The following is a 12,567-nucleotide window of genomic DNA, read 5'->3' on the forward strand; positions in this document are numbered from 1 at the left end:
TACAGATCAGCAATCTGAGGCTCAGAGAGCTGGCATGACCTAAGATTGCACAGCCAGAAAGTGACTGAGCCAGGGTTGAAACCAAGGATTGTGTCTCCAGCACTACTGCTTTTAACCAGTTGTGCAACACTGCTCTCACTGCGCGTGACTACAAATATATGCCTTACTTACTTTTGTAGCAAAGCTGTGTATTTATTAAATGCTTACTAAGTGCCATACTGTGTGCTAAGCGCTTTTTATGCATTATTTTATTTGATCAACTAATCTATGAGATTGTGACCATTGATACTTACATTTTCAGATGAGGGATCATTCAGAGGGTGAGTAATTTTTCCCATAGTCACACAGCTGGAGAAAGTAGCAGATGTTGAATATGTGCGTAAATCTGTCTGTCTGATTCCAGAATCCATGCTCCTTTTTATTCTTAAAAGTCATTCTGAGGATTAAATAATTATATCATTTTCTTAACTTTAAGGCATAAAACAAATGGTCTTTAATGAATGGTGATAGTGTTGGTTTTAGCAGCAGCAGAATAACATAAAGGTGATGGTCGAAGCCTTGGAGTATATGGGCTATCCAAGGGAATAAATTGAGAAGAATATATTACGGAGAATCATGGGGGATATTTATAATCTAGGAGGAGCAGGAAGGAGTCAGAGAAGCTTAACAATAGCTTAAGAAACATGGTAACATGAGACCTGAGGAACATGATTACAAAGATATGTGACATCATAGTATCATGCCACATAAAATTTGGAAAGGATAAGGTCCCTGGAGTCTCCCAGCAAATGCTTCTCCTGCTGAGATACCAGTAAACACAACCACCATCCACCAGTTTCCCAGTGAAGAAAACTGGCAATTTTCCTTAATTCTTTTTAACTTTCCTCACTCCTCCATTCAATTATGGAGCCTCCTAATGTATGGAGCCTTCATGTATACAGCCTCCTAACAATATCTGTCAAAATACCTTGCCTCTCCCTTCTGTCCTCACTGCTATTTCCTCACTTGAGGAAATCTTCACCCCCTGGCTAGATTCCTCCAGCAACTTCTCAGTTCTTTGTGCTTCCTGACTTACTTGCCTCAACCACTCTCCATTGTGTGACCAGAATGTTTCTAAAAGATAAATGTGATCATTTCAGTTATCTGCTTAAAACCTACCATGGGTTCTCACTGAACTTTGGATAATGTCTTAGCATGACTTACAAAACCCCATAAGATGTGTCTTCTTTCTAGTCAGCCTCATCTCAGCATTATTCATCTAGTTATGATCCAGCTATGCCATACTTACTTCAGTTTCTAGGACCCATCATGTGCTCTGGTACTTAATATATGCTGTTCCCTTTGGAACAACCTTTCCTTCTCTCTCTCCCTCCACCTCTGCCTGTCTCCCTCCACCTCTGCCTCTCTCCGTTTAGCCTTTCCTGGTTAACTCATCCTTCAGATTTTACCTTAAGTTTTATTTTGAGAAGGTTTTGGGTTCCTTCTGGTTAGGTATTGTGCTTTATACTCCCACAGCATCTCATGCATCCACAAAAGCAACCACTACCTTTTATTGTAATTGCTTGTTTAACTTTCTGTCTGTATTTCCAGATACAAAACTGTTCTATGCAGGATTTATATGTCTGCTCCCATCATTATCCGCAGCACCTAAAACGATGCCAAACCTATAGTAGATACTCAATAAATAATTCTTGAGTAAGTTCTATGTTTTAGCGGTTTTTATAAACCTCATGGTTTTCTGTAGGTGGTGAGAGGATGAAATGTGATTTGATTTTACTTTTTTTTTCTTTCCAATTTTAAGATGACCAACAGATAAATGAAGCTGGTTTAAAAGAGAAAAATCTTGATTTAATAAGAAATTCTCACAATTATATTTATTATAATCTTTTAAAGGAATAAAAATTAAACAGGGAAGCCAGATGCCCTTAACTTTTTCAGTTCAAAAATCAGTAGCATTCAAATGGAATTGTTATGACTATGAATATTCATCTATATATAAGTACACTAGAAAAAAATAGAATCATGTAAGTAGTTTCCTTTTTATTTACTAGGAATTCACTTCTTAAATGTTCAGACTCTGAGGCATTTTTATAATCCATGAAATGACCCAAGTCAGCCACATCTGTCAGATTGCTTTTTAAAAAACTTATCTTAACAACAGTTAGATGGAAACCCAATGTTCACTTTCCCTAAGAGTTTTATCTAAAAGAGAACATAGGGTGCCTGGGTGGCCCAGTTGGTTAAGCATCCGACTTGATTTTGGCTCAAGTCATGATCTCACAGTTCGTGAGTTCAAGCCCCGTATTGGTCTCCACTCTGTCAGGGCAGAGCCTGCATAGGATTCTCTGTCTCCTCCTCTCTGCCCCTCCCCCACTCTCTCTCTTGCTCAAATAAATAAATAAGTACATAAACTTTAAAAAAAATAGAACATAGCACAATTTAGATATACATGAATCAATGAGTATGCTTTTGTGCGATGAAAATTATATTGTGTAATAAGTAAAGAAATGATCTTGTTTTATTAAAAATAATTCAACTCATTAGAAAACAGCAACATTTCTTTTCAACTGGTTAAGATCCTTTAGAACTTTTAATTTCTCTATTGTATTAGCTTTGTATCTTTGTATTCATACAAAGGTTGGGACCAAATGGTAGATGTCTGGCAAAATAGCACATGTGTTAATCTTACCCAATAACCAGCTGGTCTAAATCTTTTTCTACATAACAATCCCCAAATGGTTGAAAAGAGTGGGGGAAATGTCACATCACTGATTCAGTGGCTAATGAGATAAGGAAAACATTGACTATCATGTTTGAATTTTATTTACTGTTTCAGATTTCTAAAACTAGAGGATAAAAATCCTGTTTCTAAGGGTAGAGAAAAAGAAGTTAGTAACTTTCTCTGCCCTTTTACTTGGTAATTCTGATTAGGGGTGGCTTTGTTTTTGTTCAAATTAGACCTATCAGTCCATGTCTTTTGGGCTCTTGTCTGGGAGCATGCATGGGTATCTGGGCCATAAGGAGGGCACCCAATTGGGTCACTAAGTACTATGTGCTATACAGTGGGAAGGAGCTAGGAGAGAGTCTAAGGAATTTAGAAACATAGTCTCATGAGAAAAAGTCACACATGAAAAATTTTAAATTCAAGAGGTACATAGTGATGCAGTGCAGAAATATATCACAAGCCAGAAATATATCATAGTGTAGTCCCACAAGCAATAAAAAGGGCAATTCCTTTTAAGTTGAAGAGAAGAAAACTAGATGTTGGGGTTTATCACTTTATATTTCATTGTATAAGATTTAGTGTGTTTTTTTCCTTCAGCCAGTCAAGATCCTTTTGAATTTTTATTTTATTTTACCTACTGTATTATGTTTCAATCTTTATATCCCTGCAAAGGATCGGATGAAATGGATGAAGCATTGATTGTCAGTCTACAGAGTTTGCTTTTTACTGAACAGGTAACAGTCAGCCCCCAAAAACTTTTAAGCAAATGGTCATATATTGTTAAGGAGAGTTAGTATGGTAATACTATGTAGGGTAGATTGGGAGTTATGAAAACTAAGCAGGAAGACAAGAGATGGTTGTAATTGTTGAAGTGTGAAGTGATCATGAAGGATATTAGACAGGAAGATAGTGTTCACTACCATTCCCCTAGTATATAGACTAGGATCTGACACTTAGTAAGTACTGAGTGAATCTTTGTTGATTCAATAAATGAATTAATGTGAAAATTTAAAATGTAGGCTCTCTGGCAGAAAGAATGACAGAAGGAAAGGAAGGAGTCAAGTTCTTCAATATTTCAAGTTTTCATTGTGATTGAGCCATTACAGAAATAGGGAATTGAGCAGGGAGAGAAGGTTTTGAGAAAAAATCAAGAACATTGCTTTATTCATGTTAAATTTAGAACAACAAGGCTCCCAAGTAAAACAGTAAGAATTTTGAGGGTGCTTGGGTGGCTCAGTCAGGTAAGCGTCTGACTTTGGCTCAGGTCATGATCACAAGGTTTGTGAGTCCAAGCGCCACATCAGGCTCTCTACTGCCGCCACTTTAGCCCACCTCTGATCCTCTGTCTCCCTCTCACTCTGCCCCTCCCCCACTTGTTCTCTCTCTCTCTCTCTCTCTCTCTCTCTCTCTCTCTCTTTCTACCTCCCTCCCTCCTTCCCTCCCTCCCTTTCAAAAATAAATAAACATTTAAAAAAAGAATTTTGACAGGGGCCTAATATATGGGAGAGAGATAGTGACTAGGGTTTTTGCTTTGCGAGCCATTTGCATAGAAGTAATAGAATAGTGGTCATGATCCTCAAAAAGGGAGTGTATAGGTAAAAGAGCAGAAGGCCCAAGGGAAGGGCAAATTAACCTAATAGAGAAAAAATAGCATATATTGAGAGTGCTTACTATGCACTTAAGAGCTCTTGTATGTATCATCTGTTTTAGCAGTGACAACACACTTATAAGAGTAGGTATTACTAGGAAAATGGAAATTCAGAGAAGTTAAGCAATTCATCCTAGGTTCTATGCCTAGTAAGTGTTGGAGCCAGTATATGAACCTAGATCTGTCTATCCTTGATTTCCATCTTTGGTGAAACTATTCTCTGGTCATGAATTTTGCCTATCTTCTCCACTAAATTCTTTAACATATTTACAATAGTTATGTTATAGTCTTTGCCTACTGAGTCCAGTATGTGGTTAATATTGGGTCTGTTTCCGTTTTTGTTTGTTTGTTTTTCTATTGATTATAAGTCACAGTTTTCACTTTTTGACATCTCAAAATTTTTTTTTTTACATATTTTGTGGTAGATACTGAATAAAAAAGAAGAGTAGAGACTAAAGTAATACCGTCCCTCCCCAAACCACACCCCTTCCTCTGTCTGACAGCTAGTCTGGGGTGTTTATTCTGTTTAATCTCCAATTGAGCTGGGTTTGATCTGAGTTGCATTTTATTTCAGTTTACTACTTTTTTCAAATGTTTCAAGAGTAGGATCAGGGCTCTTCATTTATCAGGGCTTGTGGTCTATGCTCCCAGTGAGTCTAGATTTCTCTCTCTCTCTCTCTCTCTACCCTTCCCTCCCTCCACTCTTGTCTCCTCCCTCCTTCTCTTCCTTCCTCCCTTCTGTCCTCTCCCCCTGCTTTACTGTCCTGCCACCAGTGTTTCGTGCCTTTTCACAGGCTTAGTGCTCTGAGCCTCTCCTTGACTTCTTCCTGGCCTTCCAAGCCTTGGGAAAAAATCTCTTAGTTTTCCTGCTCTATCCCCAGCCTTTGGTACAGTGAAAGCTCAATAGAAAAGACTTGATGAATAGATGTTCCCAAAGGAATCTCTCTCTCTCTTCTCTTCTGTCCTGGCCCCAGCCTTCTGCATGTAGCCACTATGTGCAGTTGGTTAAAGCCTTTGGGAAAGAATTGGCAGGCTATACTGACTCCTGGGTCTCTCCAGGACTCTAATAAGCCATTGCAGAAGTCCACAGATGGTCATGTGTTTGACTGTTTTTTACACACGCTGATCGAAGTCTCTCTGTGGAAGTATGTCGTTCTCCCATTAGGAAAGCGGCCATGCATCTTCACTCGCCTAGGAAAGGTCCACCCCAACCTGGAATTTAGTTCATCCAGACTTCTTTGCATCCTTAGCTCTCTCTATATAAAACAAAAAAACATGATTTTGTAACCTGTCTGACATATTTTTGCTGTTATGGTGAAAACAACTGTCTTTTCCACTTTTTACATACTAACTGAAATTGTTAAATATAGTTTAATCATTAATAAATATTAGCCCTTAGTGAAGAAATATGAAAAAAAATTATTTTTTTATTTTTCAATATAGATTGCTATTTTATGTACTTAAATTACAGAAAAAATCATGATAATTTAGTGAGAAACTAAACTTTAAAAAAACTGCTACCTATTTAGCATTTTCAGTGACAGTAAGATTGATAGAAAAACTTATCAAAGAGAATTGCAAAACTGTATTTGGAATGATTAAGTGCTAGCATGCAATAATGGCAATTTTGAGTTGAAAGCAGACATGGTCTTGAGACATTATAGAGACATATTGCAACTTTATTAAGCTGCAGTTTTCTGTGAACAGTATATTAGTAACACAGACTTAACAGGTTTTAGAAGAGTAAAGTGAATATTGCGTATCACAAACATGTCTCTGGAATGGGCACATCTGGATTCTCCACTTCCCTAAACTGACCCTTTCTATAACAGGCATACATCATGCTTTGGTGCTGCAAGGATATTGATTTCTAATAGAATGCTGTGTCTTCGCAGGAGATTCATTACAGAGAGTGGTTGACTAGCATAGGCTTTGCTTCTTAAGAAAGTTCTCTCACAACGTCAAAGGGCCTTGGAGCTGGCTAAAAGTAAGCCGATACAGTTGGATTTTTCTCTGAGGACTCATATCTATTAGAGCTTGAAGCTAGTAGAGTTTAGAATGGCTGCAAAAGACATCCTAAGCATTCATATTCAAGACTACTTCTTGGTTCATCAGCTATAAAAACCAGTGAGCTCTTTATTCAGACTTCTTGACTTAGAATCTATGTTCATGCTGATGAATCAATAATAGAAAGGGAGAAGAGATTGTGTATGTTTAGTAATAGAAGAAACATCACTGTTTCATTATCTTGTAGTGTTGAAATATAGGGTGTAGGATATTTGATAAGCTTCAAAACACCAGGGATATTGTCTTAATTTACTTTTGGATCTTCCTCATCTAGCATGACCTGCCTAATAATCATTTTTCAATAGATACTAGTTGAAGAAGTGATTACATGAATATTATGGAAATATTGTGTGTGAAATGAAAATATCACTGGATACATCCAAATTTTAGATTTCCTAGTACTGGCAGTCTTTTTATAATGATAATATGTTGGTTTCACATAGCAACTTACATTATTTTTACTAGAGACTAATAGAACTACTTCAGTAGGATAACAGCAATGCCAACTTTAATTTAAAAATCCAGCTATTCTTTGCTGGTAGATTATAGAAAGTATGCAAAGCTTGGATAAAGCATTTTCCAATTAAAGGAAGCTAATAATTGGTAATGTATACTCTCACATAAAAAGACTGACCATAAAAGTGAGATTTGAAGGTTCACTTGGTGGAAAGGTGCTGGAATGAGAAGACCATTGAAAGGGAGATAAGCCAAAAAGAGGACAGGCCCTAGCTGGTAGAACGAGGAGACATTGCTGAAACCCATATCCCATTTTTGTTTCTACATTTTTACTGCAAAGCAGATATTTATTTAATTTGACTTAATATGGTAAAGTAAGCTGTTTTTGTTTTCTGCTCCCAAAAGGGCCACTGCCATAATTCTGCCTTGCTGATACTCTAGTTCATGATTCAACATGGTGAAAATTTCTGCTTTGCTCTTGTGAGCTCGTATAGCAAATGCCACCCAGTTTTCTTTCCCTCCTTTTCTTACTGTTAGGCTTTACGGTGTCATTCACATTACTGCTGATCCTTGGAGAGAACAGAATTCTCACAAACCCATGCCTTGAATCCCTAACGGCACATAGTCAAGACTTGAAATGTAATGGATTCAGAATTATAGCACAACCACAAAAATAACCAAAGAAATAAATACATAACTATTCAGATAAAACTGAAGACTTAGGCCATAGTCCCAGCACTGGCAGTAACAGTGACATCAATGGAGTCACTCTTCCTTTGGGCAGTAAGGACTCTGGACTAGGGGAGGCTATAAGCAGGGAAAGCTATGAAATTCAGAACAAAGGGGATGGAATCACAGTCATAAAGCGTCTACACAAGAGCAGGAAGATTCTCTGACACAGCCAGTGAGCGTGTTCCCCAGCATCAATTCCAGTCATATATCAGCCCAATGGGAGATTAATTTACTATTGGTATCAGGATTATTTAAATAATACAGCTTATATTTAATGCAAATCACAGGTTATTTATTTCTTTGCTTGCTTGTTTGATTTTTAATTTCAGAATTAATTAGACAACATGATAAGCTATCTATCCCAACATTTCTTGGAGTTAGACCTTCCTAAGACTTGTCTACAGCTTTGGAACGTCACTAGTTCTTGGTACCCTTGGAACTTCACGAAAAATAGCCTCAAGCATAATAACCATGTCTGTGACTCCTTTCTGTTCACAGGCCACAGGAAAGGCCTTAGATCGCTTTCTCTGTGTCTCAGAAAAATGGCCTAAACACGACCTATTTTTCCCCATTCACATATAGGTCAAAGGACAAGAAACAAGCACAGTTTGGCTGCGTATATGCTCATTTACTATCTAATGACTTAGTACCTTTCCTCTTTAGCCTTCTTTGAATCTAAAGCTGGTGTCATTCCTGACATTTATAATGATCTCTAAGTTTTCTCATTATACATAAAATGTTGGTCCTTTACATCTTTTTACAAGGATTTGGGGATTACTAACATTCCTATGCTTTATGATAACATTTTTCAGATGGCTTTAAACATATGTTTTAAGTAGAAATATAAAGTTATTTTCCTGTAGCTTGTGATGTATTTTGGAATTAAAGTTTCTTGCATGTATTTTTTTTTAGGGAAAAATGCTATTAAGTGACAATTTTTGCTATCTAATTTTAAGTTTTGTTGTTGTTGTTGTTGTTGTTGTTTTCCTCTTTTTAGCTTTCTAAGAAGTATGGAGTCCATGTTTGTGGAGAAGGTGGAGAGTATGAAACATTCACTTTGGATTGCCCTCTATTTAAGAAGAAAATAATTGTGTAAGATAACCATTTCAGCATTTTCTTCACTTTCCTTAAATTCAAGTGATGGAAGCAACTTAACATTAAGCTCGAGGCAACTTTTGTTGGGAGAAATAGAACATGTCCTCCAAGTTCACAAACACTCAATTTGTTTAATACCAGTGAAATCGTCTGAATACCTAAATCAATACCTGACAAGACGAGGCCTTCATAGAAGGCTATAAACTTTTTAGACATTGCACTTTCGTTTACTTGCTGATTATGCCCTGCAGTAAAACTGGTACCTACACACTGACACTTTTATCCTTTCATGAAGTGTGAATTGCCTGTATTATTTATCTTTCATTACAGCTACATTTGATAAACTGCCACATCAGTAGCCTGTGGGTTCCATTAACTCCATCCTGTTTTTCCTTTTTCTTGGCTTTTAGCAACTTGGAATAGTAATGCTAAACATTTCTCTTTCATTTTGGGGGGTTATTTTTACATATAAACTTTTTTTAAATGAATTCTATTTATGGTGAGCATAAGATTGTTAAATTAGTTTAGTGAAAAACAAGAACTTTGTTTTTTTTGTTGTTGTTGTTCAGTTTGTTACATTGTTATCCATACTCTAAATTATGTCACTCTTCTCCTATGCTAAAAGAACACTTTATCTGCTTTTCCTAAGCTCTCATTCTTGGAAAAGATTGGCAGAATTATGCTTGATTTCAGAAGCCTCATCTGATGAAAGATTAGAATCCTGTATTGAGGAACAGCTTCAACATGTTTACCACTAAGGGATGGGTTTTTTGGTACATATTAATAATGAGCAGTGGAGTGAGCTAAGAAAATTAAGACAACCCTAGGTGAATTTTCTAAACAGATACGTTTATCTAGTGAAACATGGCCAAGACACTTTCATTATCATATATATAATAATCATCCACTCTTCTTTCATGTTCTTCTAACTTTTTTCCTTTAATAACCATCAACAGAATAATTTATTTGGCAAATATTTATCAAGTACCTATTATGTCTAAAGCATTCTACTGCACATCATTGTTGTTCAGAGATGGCGGGGCACCTAGGTTGCTCAGCAGGTTAAGTGTCCAACTCTTGATTTGGCTCAGGTCATGATCTCACTGTCATAAGATGGAGTCTGATGTTGGGCTCCACACCAGGTGTGGAGCCTGCTTAGGATTCTCTCTCCTCTCTCTGCCCCTCCCCTGCTCATGCTTTGCTCTCCCTCTCTCTTTCTCTCTCAAAATAAATAAACACTAAAATAAAAGATAGGTCCTGCCTTTGAAGATTAGCTGGAGGATACATCTGTACACAATTAAGATACAAGATGATAAAGGATAAAAGTCATAAGTTCATAGGTAGGAGATATTTCTTCATTCAGGTATGATTCCTGAATGAAGTGTACATTAGATCTTACTCTATACTATCTGGTTTTTCAAGAAGAGTATTTGCATGCTAGGTTGAATTACAGTATAATGGGAAACTTGCAATATATTTGCTTATTAATATGGGTCTAACTAAATTAGTAAAAACAAAACAAAACAAAGCACAGTAAGAGAAAAATGCCAAAGAAGCAAACTTTTCCCGTTTTCTTGACAACTTGAGGTCTTAGAAGTCTTTATGAACAACTTAGAATTCTAAGAGATGTACTGCTTTACACTACATAACCAGAAGGTCTGTTTATTATAGGGCTTTAGCCCTAAACACTGAATCTTTTGTAGACATCATTTGTAGGCACAGAAACCTGAGCCTGACCAAGACAATATAGCATGAGGGAAATTAGTCATGCTATCGTAGAGAGGGATGTCAGGGGAGGTATGGAACCCCCTAGTTTAAAAAAAAAAAAAAGGAACCCTCTAGTGCCGAAATGAGCTGTTCAGTTCAATTGAATAATCATTTATTGAGACGAATTGTGTGAGCAGAGCTCTGCAAGCTACTGCCCTGCCCTGTAGGAGTTCTTCCTGCAACAGGAGAGGTGGGAAAATCACCCATACCAAAGTCCTAACATAACAGGTTAGACAAATTAAAGTTATTTGACTTAGAGATACAATTAAAAGTGTAGTTCTTGTAACTGTTTGTTAACAATTGACCATTAATAATACTGGATCTTGTAGGGGCACCTGGGTGGCTCAGTCAGTTCAGCGTCCGACTTTGACTCAGGTAGTGATCTCATAGTTTGTGAGTTCGAGCCCCATGTCGGGCTCTGCTGACAGCTCAGAGCCTGGAGTCTGCTTCGGATTCTGTGTCTTATTCTCTCTCTGCCCCTCCCCCACTTGTGCTCTGTCTCTCCCTGTCTCTCATAAATCAATCAATCAATCAATCAATCAATCTGGATCTTGTAACTTTGAATTCATTCCTTGGACAAATTTAACAATTTATCCTGTTCTATTTGATTTAATAGTGGCCTGCCACAGTTGGCATAAAACTAATTGATTATTAGGAAGGTCATTTCAAATGTCTAAATCAATTTATATATATATATTTTTTTTTTTTTGATGAGAAGGAGAAGACCACCTCTAAGGGGAGAAAAAATAAACTTTTACTTGCAAAATGATTTGATTATTATTAGGGATTTTTTTTTTCAAAAACACAGATTGAATCCTTTTTGTATAATGAAGTAATTTAGAGAAATTGAGGTGGTTCTGGATGTTTATTATAATATACATTTTGCCTCAATTAACATTTTTTAAATCTTACAGGAAACTCATATAGCAGTCTTTGTCTGGAAGTAATTTTAAAACTTACTAACTAGAACATTTCACAATTCACTTTTCATGTCAATTAGAATGTTATTACTCACTTCTAGGTACAGATTTTTAGTTCAGAAAATAAAGGTGGGTGTTTTGTTTGTTTGTTTGTTTCTGGAAAGGCCTTGAGGAAAAGAATTATAGCCTAGCCTTTAACAAAGGAGGATAATTGCAAGACAATTGTAGATCCTCAAATAAAGAGCCTACTTATTACTTCTTACTTTGAAATATATATCTGTGTGTATCAGACATAAAAACTGAACTCTTAATGTTGTTTTAATGGAAGTGATTTTCTTCTGTCGATGAACATATTTTGTAAATGTCAGTATTTGATACAACTCCATCTTTCCATTTGAATTATTAGTATTGGTATTACTATCCTGCTAATGTAAAGTTGCTACACATGGGATGGATGCATGCATGGATGGATGGATGGGTGAACAGATGGAAGGAAGAATGTGAAGGAAAGAAGGAGGGAGAGAGGGAGAACTAAATTCCATGGTTAAAATACTTTGTACTCAGTTTCCCCACCTACTCCTATTTTCTACCCACTCAAGGCATAATTCAGCACAGAGCATCATAATGTGACATTTAGCAATAAGGATGAATCAAGCACTTATCTACCTTCTGACGTCTATCTTGTATAATCTGGGAATTTACTTAAATTTATGAACTATTTTCCTTATATTTAAATTTTTAGACCTATTAAGTATTATCTTTATTATGCTAGAGATCCTATATGCTATTATTGGTGTATACACACACATGTATACATACAGCATGCACATATGAAAAAGTATGTATTCATGTGAAGATAGGTAACTGAAAAATTAGTGTGGGTTTGTGAGAGCTCACTAGTGTGTGTGAAGATACTTAACAAAGTTTCACTATACAGTCATTTATTCAGCAAATGTCTGATAAATACCAGGCAAAGTACTCTGTACTGAGCCAAGAGAGGTCAGGTGGGGGTAAGTCAGACAAAGGTGATCAAAATCTGTTCCCTCTCTACGAAGGAAGACAAGCATACAAACACATAATTATAACGTAGTAGATGTGCAATGAAAAGTCTGTGAAAACATTACTAAAGCACATAAAGGAGAAAACTAGGGAAGGCT

General features: G+C 36.5%; 1 protein-coding gene across 12 annotated transcripts in view; it reads left to right on the forward strand.

The window, feature by feature from the left end:
- The window catches only part of DPH6 (diphthamine biosynthesis 6), a 433,974-nt gene that overhangs the window by 153,714 nt on the left and 267,693 nt on the right, over positions 1-12,567 (forward strand). For all 12 annotated transcript variants that reach the window (XR_008299245.1, XR_008299248.1, XR_008299243.1 and 9 more), the window contains exon 7: positions 8,626-8,720. Coding sequence is in view for 1 of the 12 variants with exons in the window: in XM_027066888.2 (XP_026922689.1) it covers positions 8,626-8,720 (95 nt within the window). In the remaining 11 variants the exon portion in view is untranslated. The remainder of the gene's footprint in view (positions 1-8,625; positions 8,721-12,567) is intronic.

Source organism: Acinonyx jubatus, chromosome B3 (assembly GCF_027475565.1).
Source record: "Acinonyx jubatus isolate Ajub_Pintada_27869175 chromosome B3, VMU_Ajub_asm_v1.0, whole genome shotgun sequence".
Classification (NCBI taxonomy): Eukaryota; Metazoa; Chordata; class Mammalia; order Carnivora; family Felidae; genus Acinonyx; species Acinonyx jubatus.